Source organism: Oculina patagonica, unplaced genomic scaffold (genome assembly GCF_052425735.1).
Source record: "Oculina patagonica isolate OP01 unplaced genomic scaffold, crgOcupat unplaced7, whole genome shotgun sequence".
NCBI classification, from domain to species: domain Eukaryota; kingdom Metazoa; phylum Cnidaria; class Anthozoa; order Scleractinia; family Oculinidae; genus Oculina; species Oculina patagonica.
In genome coordinates this window covers 61,073-74,896 of record NW_027558580.1, presented here as the reverse complement: position 1 = coordinate 74,896, position 13,824 = coordinate 61,073, and the positions used below count along the sequence as shown (strand labels likewise).

Below are 13,824 nucleotides of genomic sequence, written 5' to 3'. Positions count from 1 at the left end.
TTTTAAACTGAATTCATTTACAGAGTTACCTGTCACTAGTTCAAGGTGTCCAATGCGTTCTATAAATATCAGAAAAGGACCCTTATGTAATGAAATACTTAAACAAAACAACACGCCAACACATGCTGTTTGAAATAAAAAATGAACTTGAACTTGAAATTGAATGAACTTGAACTTGTTAAAAGATTGTAAGCATAGGCCTACTTGAAACTATATTCAACCTATAATTAGCGATCTATAATTTGGCTGCTCTGGGACTTTTCGCTAACCAGGATCTATGCCTAAAAACAACCCTAGAGGACCCTAGAGTGGAAAAAAACTTTCCCCTCTTGAACTTGGAGGTGCTAAACGCTGGGTTGACATCTTTTTTCTCTTTTCTTTCCTTTGCCATTTTTAGCAACATTTACTAACCAGCCGTGAATATGTCATGTTCTCGAGTGTTCCCTTTATCGAAGACTTTCTACAGGAGGTCTCCAAAGAAACAGATGTTCTTAATAATAATAATCACACAACTTTTACGTCAACGACGACAAAAATATAATGACAAAAATATATTTTAGTGATTTTAGTTCTTAAAATTTTGGCTGCGGATGCGATTCGCCCGTATAAAATAAATGTGAAAGTGGGGTCCTACTTCCTGACACTTACTGTTATTTACGATTGTACAGTATCAATTCTACCACTAATACAATCGCAACTGTCATGCATCACCAACGAACTCTGTGTTCAAAGTCTATACGGTGCCTAATAAAGAACCTTTAGTAAATATATTTTTCTTTGAGGAGTGCCTTTAACGAGGACTTGTTTTACTAATTTAAGGCGTTTTTTTCTCACTATTCGCGTGTATATATAGGAATTAAAAGTGTCTAGAGGTAAAGCAGTTCTTAGCATTTATTGTTACGGCCATCAAGATTGTGGAGAATGTGAACGCTGCTTAATATGAGAAAGACAGAGAAGAATTTTAATAAGAGAGAGAGTTTATTTCATCCCGAAGGAAACACACTTAATATATATTCTGCTTTTATTCGATTTGGTATAATGCTTTTATGCAGGCTCAAATTATTCTTTTCTACTGTTCTCTCCAGATATCTGTTTGTGCATCTGTTATGTTTAAAAGAAAAAAAAAAGAATTTCGTTATTCACTAGCTCAACGTACAGTTACAATAGGTTGAAAATATTACCAGTAATTATATGGTCACAACGTAACCGTGAGCAAGATTCTTTAACGGTTATTAAGGTCGCGGGGGATACCAACTGCATGAATAAATTCATGAAGGAAATTTTTGCTTGACCTGCATCTTTTAAAACGCTTATTTCGCAGCTGTTATGGGTGCGATTAAGCTCAAATTTTACAGAGACATAAAGAAATGACGAAAGATTGTGAATGTCATCTTTATTTGGTAGATTGCATTTAGCGGCGATGTTTGAGATTTTTGAAGGTGTCCCGACCTAAATACGATCATTTTGCCAAGGAGAGATGTAATTATGGTAATTATATTCAACGCTTTTATGGTGAGAACAATGCGTTTTTAAAAAGGGCACGATTGTTTATGCCAAATATTTTGTGATTACTCTGAGTTACAGAAATATTCAAATTTAAATAAAAATAAGCTCAAAACTTCCTACAATCTATATAATGCATATCGCTAAGTGTTGTTTTAAATTTGTTAAAATATCAAAGAAACAGGGACTTTTTACAATTCACACGTACGCGCCCATATTTTTGTCCAGTCGTAAATATCTCGTAAAGTTGTCGATGTCAGTCGTTGTACTTCGTGCATACGCTTTAAATAAATGCATAATAATGAGCCTAAGGTGTCCCCCGCGACCTTAAGAAAGGCTTGTGCCTTGACTGCATCAGCGACAAAAATATGGAAATAATGCACGCGACTGCGGGCGCTTTTCATTTGTCAGAACTGGCCGGCCCGACCAGTATATTCGAAACCAAAATTGTCCTGTCAAATCAGTCAATACATAAGTATTATAAATTGATATGGTGGATTTTGTGGGAAACATTTCGTGCAAAAGACTCATTTCACATTCAAAACCACCGGACCGGCCGGCCAGTTCTGACAAATGGAAAGCGTCCTGGGTCTATGATTATTAAAGAATCAATTCTTGCGCCTGGTTGATGATCGCTTTTTACATTCAACACCATCTGGTTTTCAGGGCAAAATGGAATAAAAACTGATTTGCCTCAAGGACGTCTGTTGAAAATGTTACTACTATTTTCTTTTACTTTTATTAGTTTTACCAACCATACTCACCTATTATCTTAGAAGAGACTGGAAAACAGCTCGACCATCTTTTTTTTGATGCTTTGCACTGCTTTGGGTTGTTTATTCTTTCCTTTCAGGGTCACCAGGGTTCTTTTCTTCTTTTAACAGTCAAATTTAACAAGCAAATGTTTTATGATTGAAAGAAGCTAGTGAAAAGTTAGAAACAACTCGAGGAACGCAGTTTCTTATATCTGTAATTTCGCCAAAGCCGAGACAAAACTGTCACCCATTAAACTAATAATAATCCCAAAGAAACTTCCTTAATTTCCTTTTAGGAACATCAAAGGTTGAACGCGTCTGGTATTTAACTAGATCACCACATAAGCATTTTTGTGGTAATTGTACTAATATTTAGGTCTTTAGTTTTAGCACCGTTCCACATTTGAACGGTAATGTATTGGTAGGTTGTCATAGTAATCACCGTTTCAACCTCTTTAACTGTCAATTGCGGTCAGTTGTTTTATCGCAATCACTTCTAGTTCTGATTTGTTGACTTTTTTGATATGATAGGTTGTAAGTATGTTACGGTTGTGGGGCTCTTACCTCATCTGCATTTACTGGTGCATTACAGAAATCACTTTCACAAAAGTTCGACCAACACTCCGCAACGGTCTCGCATGTATCCTTCCATAAGCTTCACGACCCTCTCACAAACCACCGTCTGACTGGAATCATATTGCGATCTGGAACAGTTGCTTACCGAAATTTTGATAGATGAACCTGTAGTGAGGGCTACATTCCCACATCCGTCGTCGTCCGCTCCTTTACACACCACTTTCTGAGCAACTGAACAGTCGTGGTCATAACATGTCTGGCGGTAGCACTGAATGCTCATAGATGGCGGTATGGCAACGAGAATAGTACAGATAAGTGAAAAAAAAATTCAAAGGAGTATTATATAGTAAAGGAGTAGTATAGCCCTTACCAGAGTAAAAGCGGTCTTAAGCAACATTTTAATTCAGTGTAGACGGTCTTTATTGTTGTTCTCGTGGAAAGCACTGCAAGAAGGATAGAAAATATTTCAAGTTATAATCCAGCTTCATTCAGTTGTGTATAGAAAGCGCGCAAAACGGAACATATAAGATTTAGGAAAATATTGTATTATTCCCGGAAACCTACTATTTTATTATGTTTACTCAAAGGAAAAGCTGTGTTGGACCTTTCTTCATACGCCACCTATTATCGACGGTTTTGTAATTTTTCCTGGCGCGAATATGTCAAAAACAACGGAACCTCCTATGGATTTGTTCGGATGTGACACTCTCTACATGTATACTGAATGTCTAAAAACTGTTCGTCTTTTTTGTCATTTTAGTAAAAGCCAGTTGCAAATTGGTAATAGAGTGATTTTATTTAACCCGTGAAACAACATCTAACAATTAGTGCTAAATAGTGAAAACTAAACAAAAGAAAACAATGGAATAAGTGTCTAATAGTATCTATTTGAGTAGTAACTATTTCACGGTTGAAGTGAAATCACTCTAGTGCTATAGTTTTGCCCTACTATAACACTACTGATTGTCAAAATTTACCTCAAATAATTATCTAAATGATTATTAATAACATTGATGCGCTTACTCGTTCGATTCCTGATACTTTTCCGACTCGTGCGTAAAAACCGTACGGGCAAACTTTCCATGAATTTTTTCATGTCCACAGTCAATTGTTTGTGCTTACCTTTCAAGAGATATCTACTTCCTTAAGAACGAAGTCACTAGTTCACAAGTACTAGTCACTAGTTCACAAGTACGACGAAGGAAATAAACCGCAAGGCGCACAGGCGATTGATGAAGACAACGAAGATGCTCTCTTTGAAGCGGGAGAATTCGGCGACTCCAATCCAGTTGCACTTCAAAGAGCTGTCTGGTGTTTTTTTTCCTTACACTTCGCTTTACGAGCCAAAAACGAAAGTCGGTAGACGTTCAACTTCAACAGCAAAATGATAGCTAAAAAATCTTGGTTTCCTTAGCCGAGCGTCCTCCTGGCTTTCGGTGATGCCTGTTCCAGTTTCTTCATCAGACGTTTCCTTATCTTTACGATAATGTAATCCATTTCATTTGTCTTTTTCGTCACGATCAATAAATTTGTTTTCAAAATCGTGGTAGCTTGTCATCATAAGCCCTTTACGGAGGAAGCCATTTAAATGCAAGTGACCGGAAGTGCTTTTTAACAGATAATAAACAAGCATGGCTCGAGTGCCATATAATAAACTACTTACTAACCTAGCTTGCTCGACCCGTTTGTGTACGGACCTCGCTATGCTCGGTCCGTACTGCTACGACCTCGGGCCAATATTCCCCAGTACGGCCCCCGCGCTCGATTAGTAAGATACCCTTATGAGTTTCTGTTCCCATGCGAGTACTGGCAAAGGACACATTTCTAGTGATTATTTATTTTTCAATCACAAGAATTGATCTGTTTCCGTTTTACAGAAAGAGCTTGATCGCTATACCCAAAATCTAAGAAAAAAAATTATAGGTCACCATACTCGTTTACGAAAAAGAGAAGATTTCTATTTCTCGCGGACTAAGCCGCATAGAAAAAAGCCGTCATTTTGTTTATGTGCACGCGCTAAATACGAGTAAAATTCTGCGCAGTAAGGATGCGCAATGCAATACAATGCAATAACCGCTGTTGCTTGATGTGACTGCCATGGTGTGTCCTAAAGGTTTCAGGCGCCCTTGTATCTCAACTTAGAAGCAAATTTATGATGTGTTAATCAAGTGTTAAGGTTTAGCGAATCTGTGATATGTTAATCGAGAATTAAGTGTTAGTATGAAGTATCCATTTTGCTTAAGAGTTGATCTTTCGGCCGATACTGAAAGTTTATGTGGTTCGGATCGCTCAAATATCTTACTTGTACCAGTAAAGGCTGCCAGTTTCGAATTTGTGATGTGCAATTGTGCTTGAGTAATTTTAAACCTTTTTGACGATCTTCATTTCTGGTGCTCTCAATCCTGGGCGCTTTGTTCTTTTGTATCATTTGATGTTTTAGCTACAAAAATAAAATCTAGCAGTCTTATTTGCTATAAAACTAGTGCTAACCACAGGTTAGAAAGTGCGGGCGTTGACGCACTTAGAAAAGGTACTGGCACGAGAGTGCGTAATTTTAGATATAGATGGCAGTGTCGATAAATAAATGATTAAATGGACAAAAGACAATTATCCCGAGCAACGCGTCACGCAAGGAATGCATGTTTTTATCGTTTTGGGAAGTGTAATCGAGCACGCGGTGTGAATTGAAATGTGATTTTTCTCAGTCGGTAAACTCGCTATGTTGTGCTCGCCTTTTATTAACGTGGCGCGATTAATGATAAATCACGCTTAATTGCCGCTAACCGGCCGCGAACCAGTCAGAGTTGTTTTTTTGTCGGATTGACAGTTTAGTGAACTGTAGTCGAGCAAGCGGTGTGAATTAAGATGTGATTTTACTCGGTCGATAAACTCGCTATGTTGTCAGTGTTATAACGAATTTCTCGAGAATAACCGTTGTTGGAACCATTTGCTTTGCCGTGGTTTATGCGTAATACAATCAGAGCAAATTTTCACAAAAGCAACACCCGTAAAACAAGTGTGCAAATTGTAATGTTTGCAGTCTTCCATGTGACAGAAGCCAAGATCTTATGTGACAATCGTTCTTGGAGAACAGATTTTCTCTTCCGGTGATACGACAAACTGTCGTGATTGACACATTTTTCGCATTCCGATCGTTCTTAGTAGAAGAACAAAATTTTCAACTTCCGTTTTGCAGATAGTCTTTATAAACGTGGCGCGCACGCGTAATACGCAATCCGCTGGTCACTGTCAAGATTAGGGTTGCGGGCCTCTCTTGGGCCCGCAATAACATTTTGGATAGGTTTTCCTCATTTATTTTCGTTTTTTTCTCATTTCGTTAATGGTACTGGTATTCCTACAGTTTGGAAATGTGATAATGATAATACAAGGTCCTTCCGGAACTACCCCCCACCTCGGGGCAAGGAACTTAGCAATACAAGTCCTTATCTAAAGTTATCCCGGTTTATTCAGTAGCTCACTTAACGATATTTCCTTAAAGAGCAAGGGAAACAGTCTAAAGAAGAAGAAAAAAACTAAGCGAAATTGTGAAATTATATTTTGGACTGGGGGACTAGGTTATTTTTCGTAATGCAATTGCCTGTTTTAAATTGCCTTTAAAATAGTAACAGACCGGACACTCACTACTCTATATCAATTTTTTTATTTTTTTTTTATCCGTATTCAGCTCTTAATCTACACCATTATTTTCCCTTCCTAACTTTCTTTTTTTAATATTCACTTTGGATTTTTTTTTTACTGCTGATCTTTTCTGTAGAATACGGTCTGGTTTCACATCTGTGAAAGAAAATGTAAGTAAATAGACCTAAATAGAATTGTTTATTAAGTTATCCAACTGCTAATTAATCGTTATTTGGGACTAGAGATCACGAAAAATTGTGAATGTATTGCAATAATAAGTTTTCACTTTGAACAGTAAATCTAGATAAATATATTACTATAAAAAATCAACCAATCACAGGAGAGGAAACTTCATTCGAGCACGGAAGGGATTGCTTGGAGCAGGTATACAAACGGTTTTAACCTCTGGTTTGACCGATTTCAGCAGGTCCAAGCTTTCAAACAAGTACGATATTTCTTCTTTTTTATCGACTAGTGAAAATTTCCCTGTAAGATCAACTTCTCTCTGTGGAGCTATTCCATCCGTAACTTATCTAACGAGCTTTGCCGGTTTTGAGTTCAGCTTTGTTTCAACGCACAACATTTTTCACCTTGACCAAACTTGGGTTCCTAGACGACCAAACTCTAAAGCATAATATCATAGCTCCAAAATTATATTGAATCTCCCCATAGAATTTAATGGTTAGTTTGGCTAAGCTCTTCACGCCTGTCACTTCGTACACCCAAAGATCGCTCGTGAATGATGAACTGTTTTATTATTGCAACACAAAAAAATTGCCTTACGCTACTCACATATTTTTTTAGATGCGAATAGACGACATCTTAGCCAACATATCTTGGATGTTTTTCACTTCCTTGGCTTCCCCCTTTCCGTTCTTGTGTCCTCCTCGATTGTTTTTGCCCTTACCTGAAAAATAATAACGAAATAAAACAGTAACTAGTTATGACGGCAATTCACCGTCCTGAATGTGCGACAAAAAGAAAACAAACAAACAAACAAAAAATAAAGTAATTTTACTACAACCGTCTTCAGTTTCTATTGTTCTGCCGCAGGGAAGGAAGAGATGGCTGGGACATGTCCTACGGATGAAAGCAGACACAGTGCAAAGAGTTGCATTGAGTTGGAAGACCGAGGAAAACGGTAGCAGAGGTAAGCCATCAGGAGACCTGGCGCAGAACAATAGAGAAGGAATTGTTGGAGCGTGGCCTCAATCTCGAAACAGTTAGAGAGCAGGCAGAGGACCGATAGCAGTGGATAACTCTTACGGAAGCCCCATGTGCCACCGGCACTCTAGGTCCTGAAGATGAAGAAATAAGGTACTTGCAAATATAGAAACAAAACAAATTGTCGCTACAGCATGATGCCCTCGCCCACCTTTTTTATTACACAGATCCCAGTTGCAGCACATCACCGAGCATGCCGAAAAGGTATAACCTGGTTCGACCCAAGAGTCTCTGTACCTCTCACAAACCTTCGGCTGATTACAGTCGTTTTTAGACCATCTGGTACAGTTCCTTGTAGCAATTGTATCAGTTCTTTTAAGGCGGGGTGATCCTACAGTATAGTTGAGAAACCCACACGAGTCGTCGTCTGTGCCCCTGCACTCAATCTCTTTAGAACTGGTGCAGTTGTGGTTAACACATGTCTGGACATAGCATTTAATGCTGGAAGCTGGTCGAATGCTTATGATAAAACCACACAGAATCCAGACTGACTGAAAAAAAAGTGAAACGAAACATACACCTCGTTTAAAATGATAAAATAAATTCAAATAACAATAAAATAAACTAAGATTTAAATACGGTAAGAAAGTGCTATTTATAACGTTTATAACGCACGTGTGGAAAGATTCCTTCCGCTCCGTCTGAATAGATTAAAAATATGTCACTGTCTAAATGTTATGTAATTAAGGTGATTCCCTTGTAAATAGAACTGCTCATAGATTTCGAACCAAACTTTGTCAGTTGGTTGTTTATCTTTAGCGTAGTTAAATTTTGAAATAAAAAAGGGGGATCACCGTATTCGTTTAGGAGCAGGAAGACCTTGTATTTACAATATAATTCCTTATATTTCCTCTGCGAGTACTGGCAAAGTACACGATTTCGGTGATGATGTATTATTCTGCCATAGAAATTGATCTGTATTCATTTTATAGAAATAATTTTATCGCTACTTTCGAATTAAGGGAAAAAAAATGATAGGTCACCGAACTCGTTTACGAGAAAACGATGATTTCTCTCTCTCGGAGCCAAGCCGCATAGAAAAACCCGCCATTTTGTTTATGTGTGCGTGCTAATAACGCGTTAAATTCTGCACGGTAAGTATGCGCAATGCAATACTAGGGAATCACCTTAAAGTGATTATTTACTTACAATGAGCGAACAAAAAATTCACAGTCATTGCAACGCAGTGTAGTACTTTTCTCTTGTGATAAATGCTGCAAGAAAAGTTTCAACCGTAAGACAGCCGTTTGCAACTCGTTGGTTGTCTTTTACAGTTAAGCAGATTAGGACTTGTGAAATCAAGCAAAAACATTACTTGCCATTTAAACAACGAATTTTGAAACACGTTTTAATCACCAAATGATAGCTTATGGTTTAATTTGCTCACAATACATAATGATCACCAGCTTTTCCCAGCAAACTTTGTCCTCAAGATAAATAAAGAAATAACGCGAATACAAATCGATAAACCCCTAAAATAGCAAAAATTTTCTTAAATAAAAAGAAATTGTTCGGGATGAATGAAACAAACGGCAAAAAGCGCGGAGAGTACTTCTTTCTAAAGTAGCCGGCTTAGAAGCGAGATCCGAGATGGCGTAATAACCGGCTGTGCATGCGTAATGCACGCTTCTCGAATCCCCTTTCGTGTCATAGATCGTCGATCGCAAAGTCCCAGATATTATTGAAACGTGGCCTAACTAAGTGTTTAACCTAAGAAAATTCCCTCAAAAAGGTTAACTCTTATTATTTTTGTTTAAACAATACAGATATATTTATAGTTTTTTGGTTGCTTATGTTATATATATAAGTTTGGGGCTTTAATTTTTTCTAACAAATCAAATTGAATTGCTGTTCATCGGCTTCCGGTTGTTTTAAGTTTATTACTGTTGAAACCTCGTGCGGTATCAATCCGCCACTGCTTTTCGCAATAGAATTTGACTAAAGATTAACTAGCTACAACAGAACTGGTAGTCGTTCTAGCTATAAAGTTTACAAGTCCAAGGGGGGTAATTTGCCAGGTATTGTTACACGTATACTGGTTAAGAGTGTCCTGATACATTTTTGTATGATTTTAAGCGTGAATGTCATAGGAAACTTACCTTAAACGAGCAGAAATTAGTATTCCTTCTCTTAATGTTATCACAAAGGCGGGAACGCAATCTGATTTTGTGAGCCACGAAGATAATTACTACATTCCGTCATTTTGACTTTTTAACAGTTAAATCTATCAAGAAATAGCAGGTACAAGTCAAAAATGCTTTTAAATCGGTGACATATTTGACTTGAAGTATGTATTTTGTCGTTCTAGAAAGCAGGTGATTGAACATTTTACTGCAGAAAGCGTCTCAATAGCACAAAAGGAAAATAAAATAAATGGTAACTTTCACATCGAAGGGCAAAGGGAAAGCATACATTCACACACGTTTTTGGTTAATGGAAATTAATCTAGAAATCGTATTTAAGTTAAGCAGGGCAAGTTCGCGACCCAAAGGTGACTCCTACCAGCAGAGCCAGATACCACCCGCTAAACATAATGCCACTGAAAAAAGCCTTTAAAACAGAAAATAAAGTCATGGTTAATTATTATCAGAATTGTGTGATTGTTTCAGATGCCAACATTTTTACCATCTTTAGTATTTTCAAATATTAAGCAACAACTCGTGCCTTCTTGCAAAGCTTTGATGGTGATGCACAATAACGATGATGACGACGATGGTGACGGTGGTGATGATGTTGACGATGGCGATGGTGTCTTACTGCAAAGGAAATACTGTGCGAGTGTTTCATAGATAATTGAACAGACAACGTATCAAGTTTTTCCTTACTGAATCTCGCAACTGATTGTATGATCTCAACAATCTGCGCGATTGGAGAGTTCTAAAATCGAGGACCAGCTAACAGGTTGGGTTAAAATAAAATGAAGAAAAGACCGAAAAGCTGTGATCACATGACTGGATAATCATATCAGGTTAATAAAATATACCAAAACTACAGAGAAAAGCACAATATTTTGGTTTTATTGCAAAACCATCATCAGGTGTAAATTACAAGAAAATTTTTAATTGTTGTGTTAATTATACGCGCCGAGAATTTTACGTAACTTTCTATCCTTATGCTGTATTCTAATATACACCAAATTGAAACGTTGACCCATGAAAAGCATACACATACACATACCCGTGTAAACATATAAACGGTGCGACCGAAATGTTTACTGGGAAATCACGGGAAAAAAGGTCGTCCGTGACAGAATGAACATCACGATAAGTAACTATTAAAAGTTCAAGCAAGCAAACCGTGTACGATCTCCTACCGGTATACGTTGGATCAACTGAGTGATCTAATCGGTTTGACACATAGAAAACTGAAATTGAAGAAGCAGAGACCGATACAACGTAGAATGAGAGAGTTAGTCTTGTACTATATTTCGGCTGGCCAAACCAGCCTTCTTCAGGTACAATGAAGTTTACATTGGCTATGTTTAAATTTATATGGTGATAATGATATCTTACGAAATACCGGAAATACGTAAAACTAAATACAGGAAATATGTAAACAGTGTGCTAGTATAAAACAAAAAATTTAAAATATGCTAAGCTTAAAAAATGACAACATAGTAATATAAGTAAACAAACTAATAGGTTTCTTCGCGTATGTTAAGGCCATCGGGAACAAGCTCTAAATACGTTTTTAGACGCTGTTAAACTCGACATAACTGCCCACAAACCTAAAACTATCCGTGACAACCTTACAGCCACAGAACGACAGGCCATCCGCCAACTGCAGCAACGACAAGACATAATTATCAAACCCGCCGATAAAGGTTCCGGTACTGTTGTTATGGACAAAACTTGGTACATCAATGAATGCAACAGACAACTTTCTGACATCAAATTTTACGAACGCTCAGACAAAGACATCACTGCGAACGTACAAAAACGAGTCACTAAGTATGTTGACGGTATATACGATGACGGATTTATTGACGACAAAACCAGACAATACCTTATACAGACCGACGTAAAACCAGGACGATTCTACATACTACCCAAAGTACACAAACCCGGCAATCCAGGACGCCCCATCGTTTCATCTAATAGCCATCCCACTGAACGAATATCCCAATTCGTTGACTACTACCTTCAACCTTTAGTTCATAAACTACCATCCTTTGTTAAAGATACTAACGACTTCCTTAACAAACTCCTCACCATCAGTTCTTTACCCGCCAACTCTATGTTAGTCACACTCGACGTTTCATCACTATACACTAAAATTCCACATAATGAAGGTATTTATGCCTGTGACCACTTTCTAAGTACTTCCTCCCATAAAACCATTCCAACCACCAAACTCTGTGACCTCATTCGCATGATTCTCAACTTTAACAACTTCACTTTTAACAATAACCACTACCTTCAAATCCACGGCACAGCCATGGGTACCAAAATGGCTCCATCTTATGCCAACCTTTTCCTGGGCTATTTCGAAGCCAAAGCTTTAGAAAATGCCCCATTCCAACCCCACACTTGGTTTCGATATATCGATGATATTTTTATGATCTGGACTGAAGGTCTGGATAACCTAAAAGTCTTCATCGATTATCTCAACAGCATTCATCCCACCATCAAATTCACCAGCTCACATTCTTCAACTAACGTACCTTTTCTTGACGTTAATGTCTCTTTAAATGACAACGGTGACATCAGTACTGACCTTTACACCAAACCTACCGACAAACACCAACATTTACTTTACTCTTCTTGCCATCCCTCACATACTAAAAAAGCCATTCCTTTCAGTCTAGCACTCCGTTTACGACGCATTTGTTCTACCGACGAAACGTTCAATACTCGCGCTGCCCAACTCACAACGTACCTTCTCAAACGAGGTTACAACCGTAACCTTGTCACCAAACAAATACAACGCGCGACCGACATCCCCCGTAGACTTGCCTTACAAACGAAAGACGTCAACAAAAATAAACGTGTACCATTTATAACTACTTTTAATCCATCGCTTCCTCACATCTCTAACATCATCAAAAGACATTTTCATTTACTCTCTTCTAATCGCTGCAAAACTGTTTTTCAACATTTGCCTGTTGTTGCTTTCAGGCGCTCCCCTAACCTTCGCGATTTACTAGTGAAGGCCAAACTTCCTTCTAATTTGACTAACCCGCATCCGCAACTTCCATCCGGTTCTTTTCGTTGTGGAAAGAACTGCGCCACTTGTCCTTATATTACTGACGGACTAACTACCTGTACCTTCTTTTCTACTGGTGAAACGCGCCACATTCAATCTAACCTGACCTGTGACACTGAAAACCTCATCTACATAATTCAATGTAACCGCTGTAATTTACAATACATAGGAGAAACTAAACGACGTTTAAAAGACCGATTTAATGAACACCGCCGTACCATAGATAACCCTAACAGTAAATCTAAACCCACTACAGCCGCACAACATTTCACTTCCTCGCCTAACCACACTGCTAATGACATACAATTAATCCCCATCGAAAAAGTCTTCTCCAACCGAGACTCAATCCGTAAGGCCAGGGAAGCTTTTTTAATTCTAAAAGGCAGAACACTTGTTCCCGATGGCCTTAACATACGCGAAGAAACCTATTAGTTTGTTTACTTATATTACTATGTTGTCATTTTTTAAGCTTAGCATATTTTAAATTTTTTGTTTTATACTAGCACACTGTTTACATATTTCCTGTATTTAGTTTTACGTATTTCCGGTATTTCGTAAGATATCATTATCACCATATAAATTTAAACATAGCCAATGTAAACTTCATTGTACCTGAAGAAGGCTGGTTTGGCCAGCCGAAATATAGTACAAGACTAACTCTCTCATTCTACGTTGTATCGGTCTCTGCTTCTTCAATCACGATAAGACAGGTTGCATAAATCATGCTCTTAAAGCTCTCCAAAAAGAAAAAAAAATATCTTGATTATAAACAAATATTATACTAGTATACCAGAATGGTAAAAATGCTGCCAAAGGGGAACAACGATGTAGAAGTCTGCCTGCTGTAACCTAATGAACTGTACTAATTTTTATGTAAAATTGAACTGAGATTTAAATATAAAACAAGCCGTATTTGAAGAGA

General features: G+C 37.8%; 2 protein-coding genes across 2 annotated transcripts; one reads left to right on the top strand and one right to left on the bottom strand.

The window, feature by feature from the left end:
• Positions 1 to 6,553: 6,553 nt before the first annotated feature.
• LOC144641134 (uncharacterized) lies at positions 6,554 to 10,271 on the bottom strand. The gene is made up of 4 exons (XM_078500182.1): positions 10,200 to 10,271; positions 7,849 to 8,188; positions 7,266 to 7,380; positions 6,554 to 6,629 (listed from the first exon to the last, which is right to left on the bottom strand). The coding sequence occupies exons 1-3, from the start codon at positions 10,269 to 10,271 to the stop codon at positions 7,274 to 7,276; spliced, it is 519 nt and encodes a 172-aa protein (XP_078356308.1). The 3' UTR covers positions 6,554 to 6,629; positions 7,266 to 7,273.
• Positions 10,272 to 10,378: 107 nt separating this feature from the next.
• On the top strand, positions 10,379 to 13,585 carry LOC144641121 (uncharacterized). The gene is made up of 2 exons (XM_078500167.1): positions 10,379 to 10,469; positions 11,359 to 13,585. The coding sequence occupies exons 1-2, from the start codon at positions 10,379 to 10,381 to the stop codon at positions 13,332 to 13,334; spliced, it is 2,067 nt and encodes a 688-aa protein (XP_078356293.1). The 3' UTR covers positions 13,335 to 13,585.
• The last annotated feature ends 239 nt before the right edge of the window (positions 13,586 to 13,824 follow it).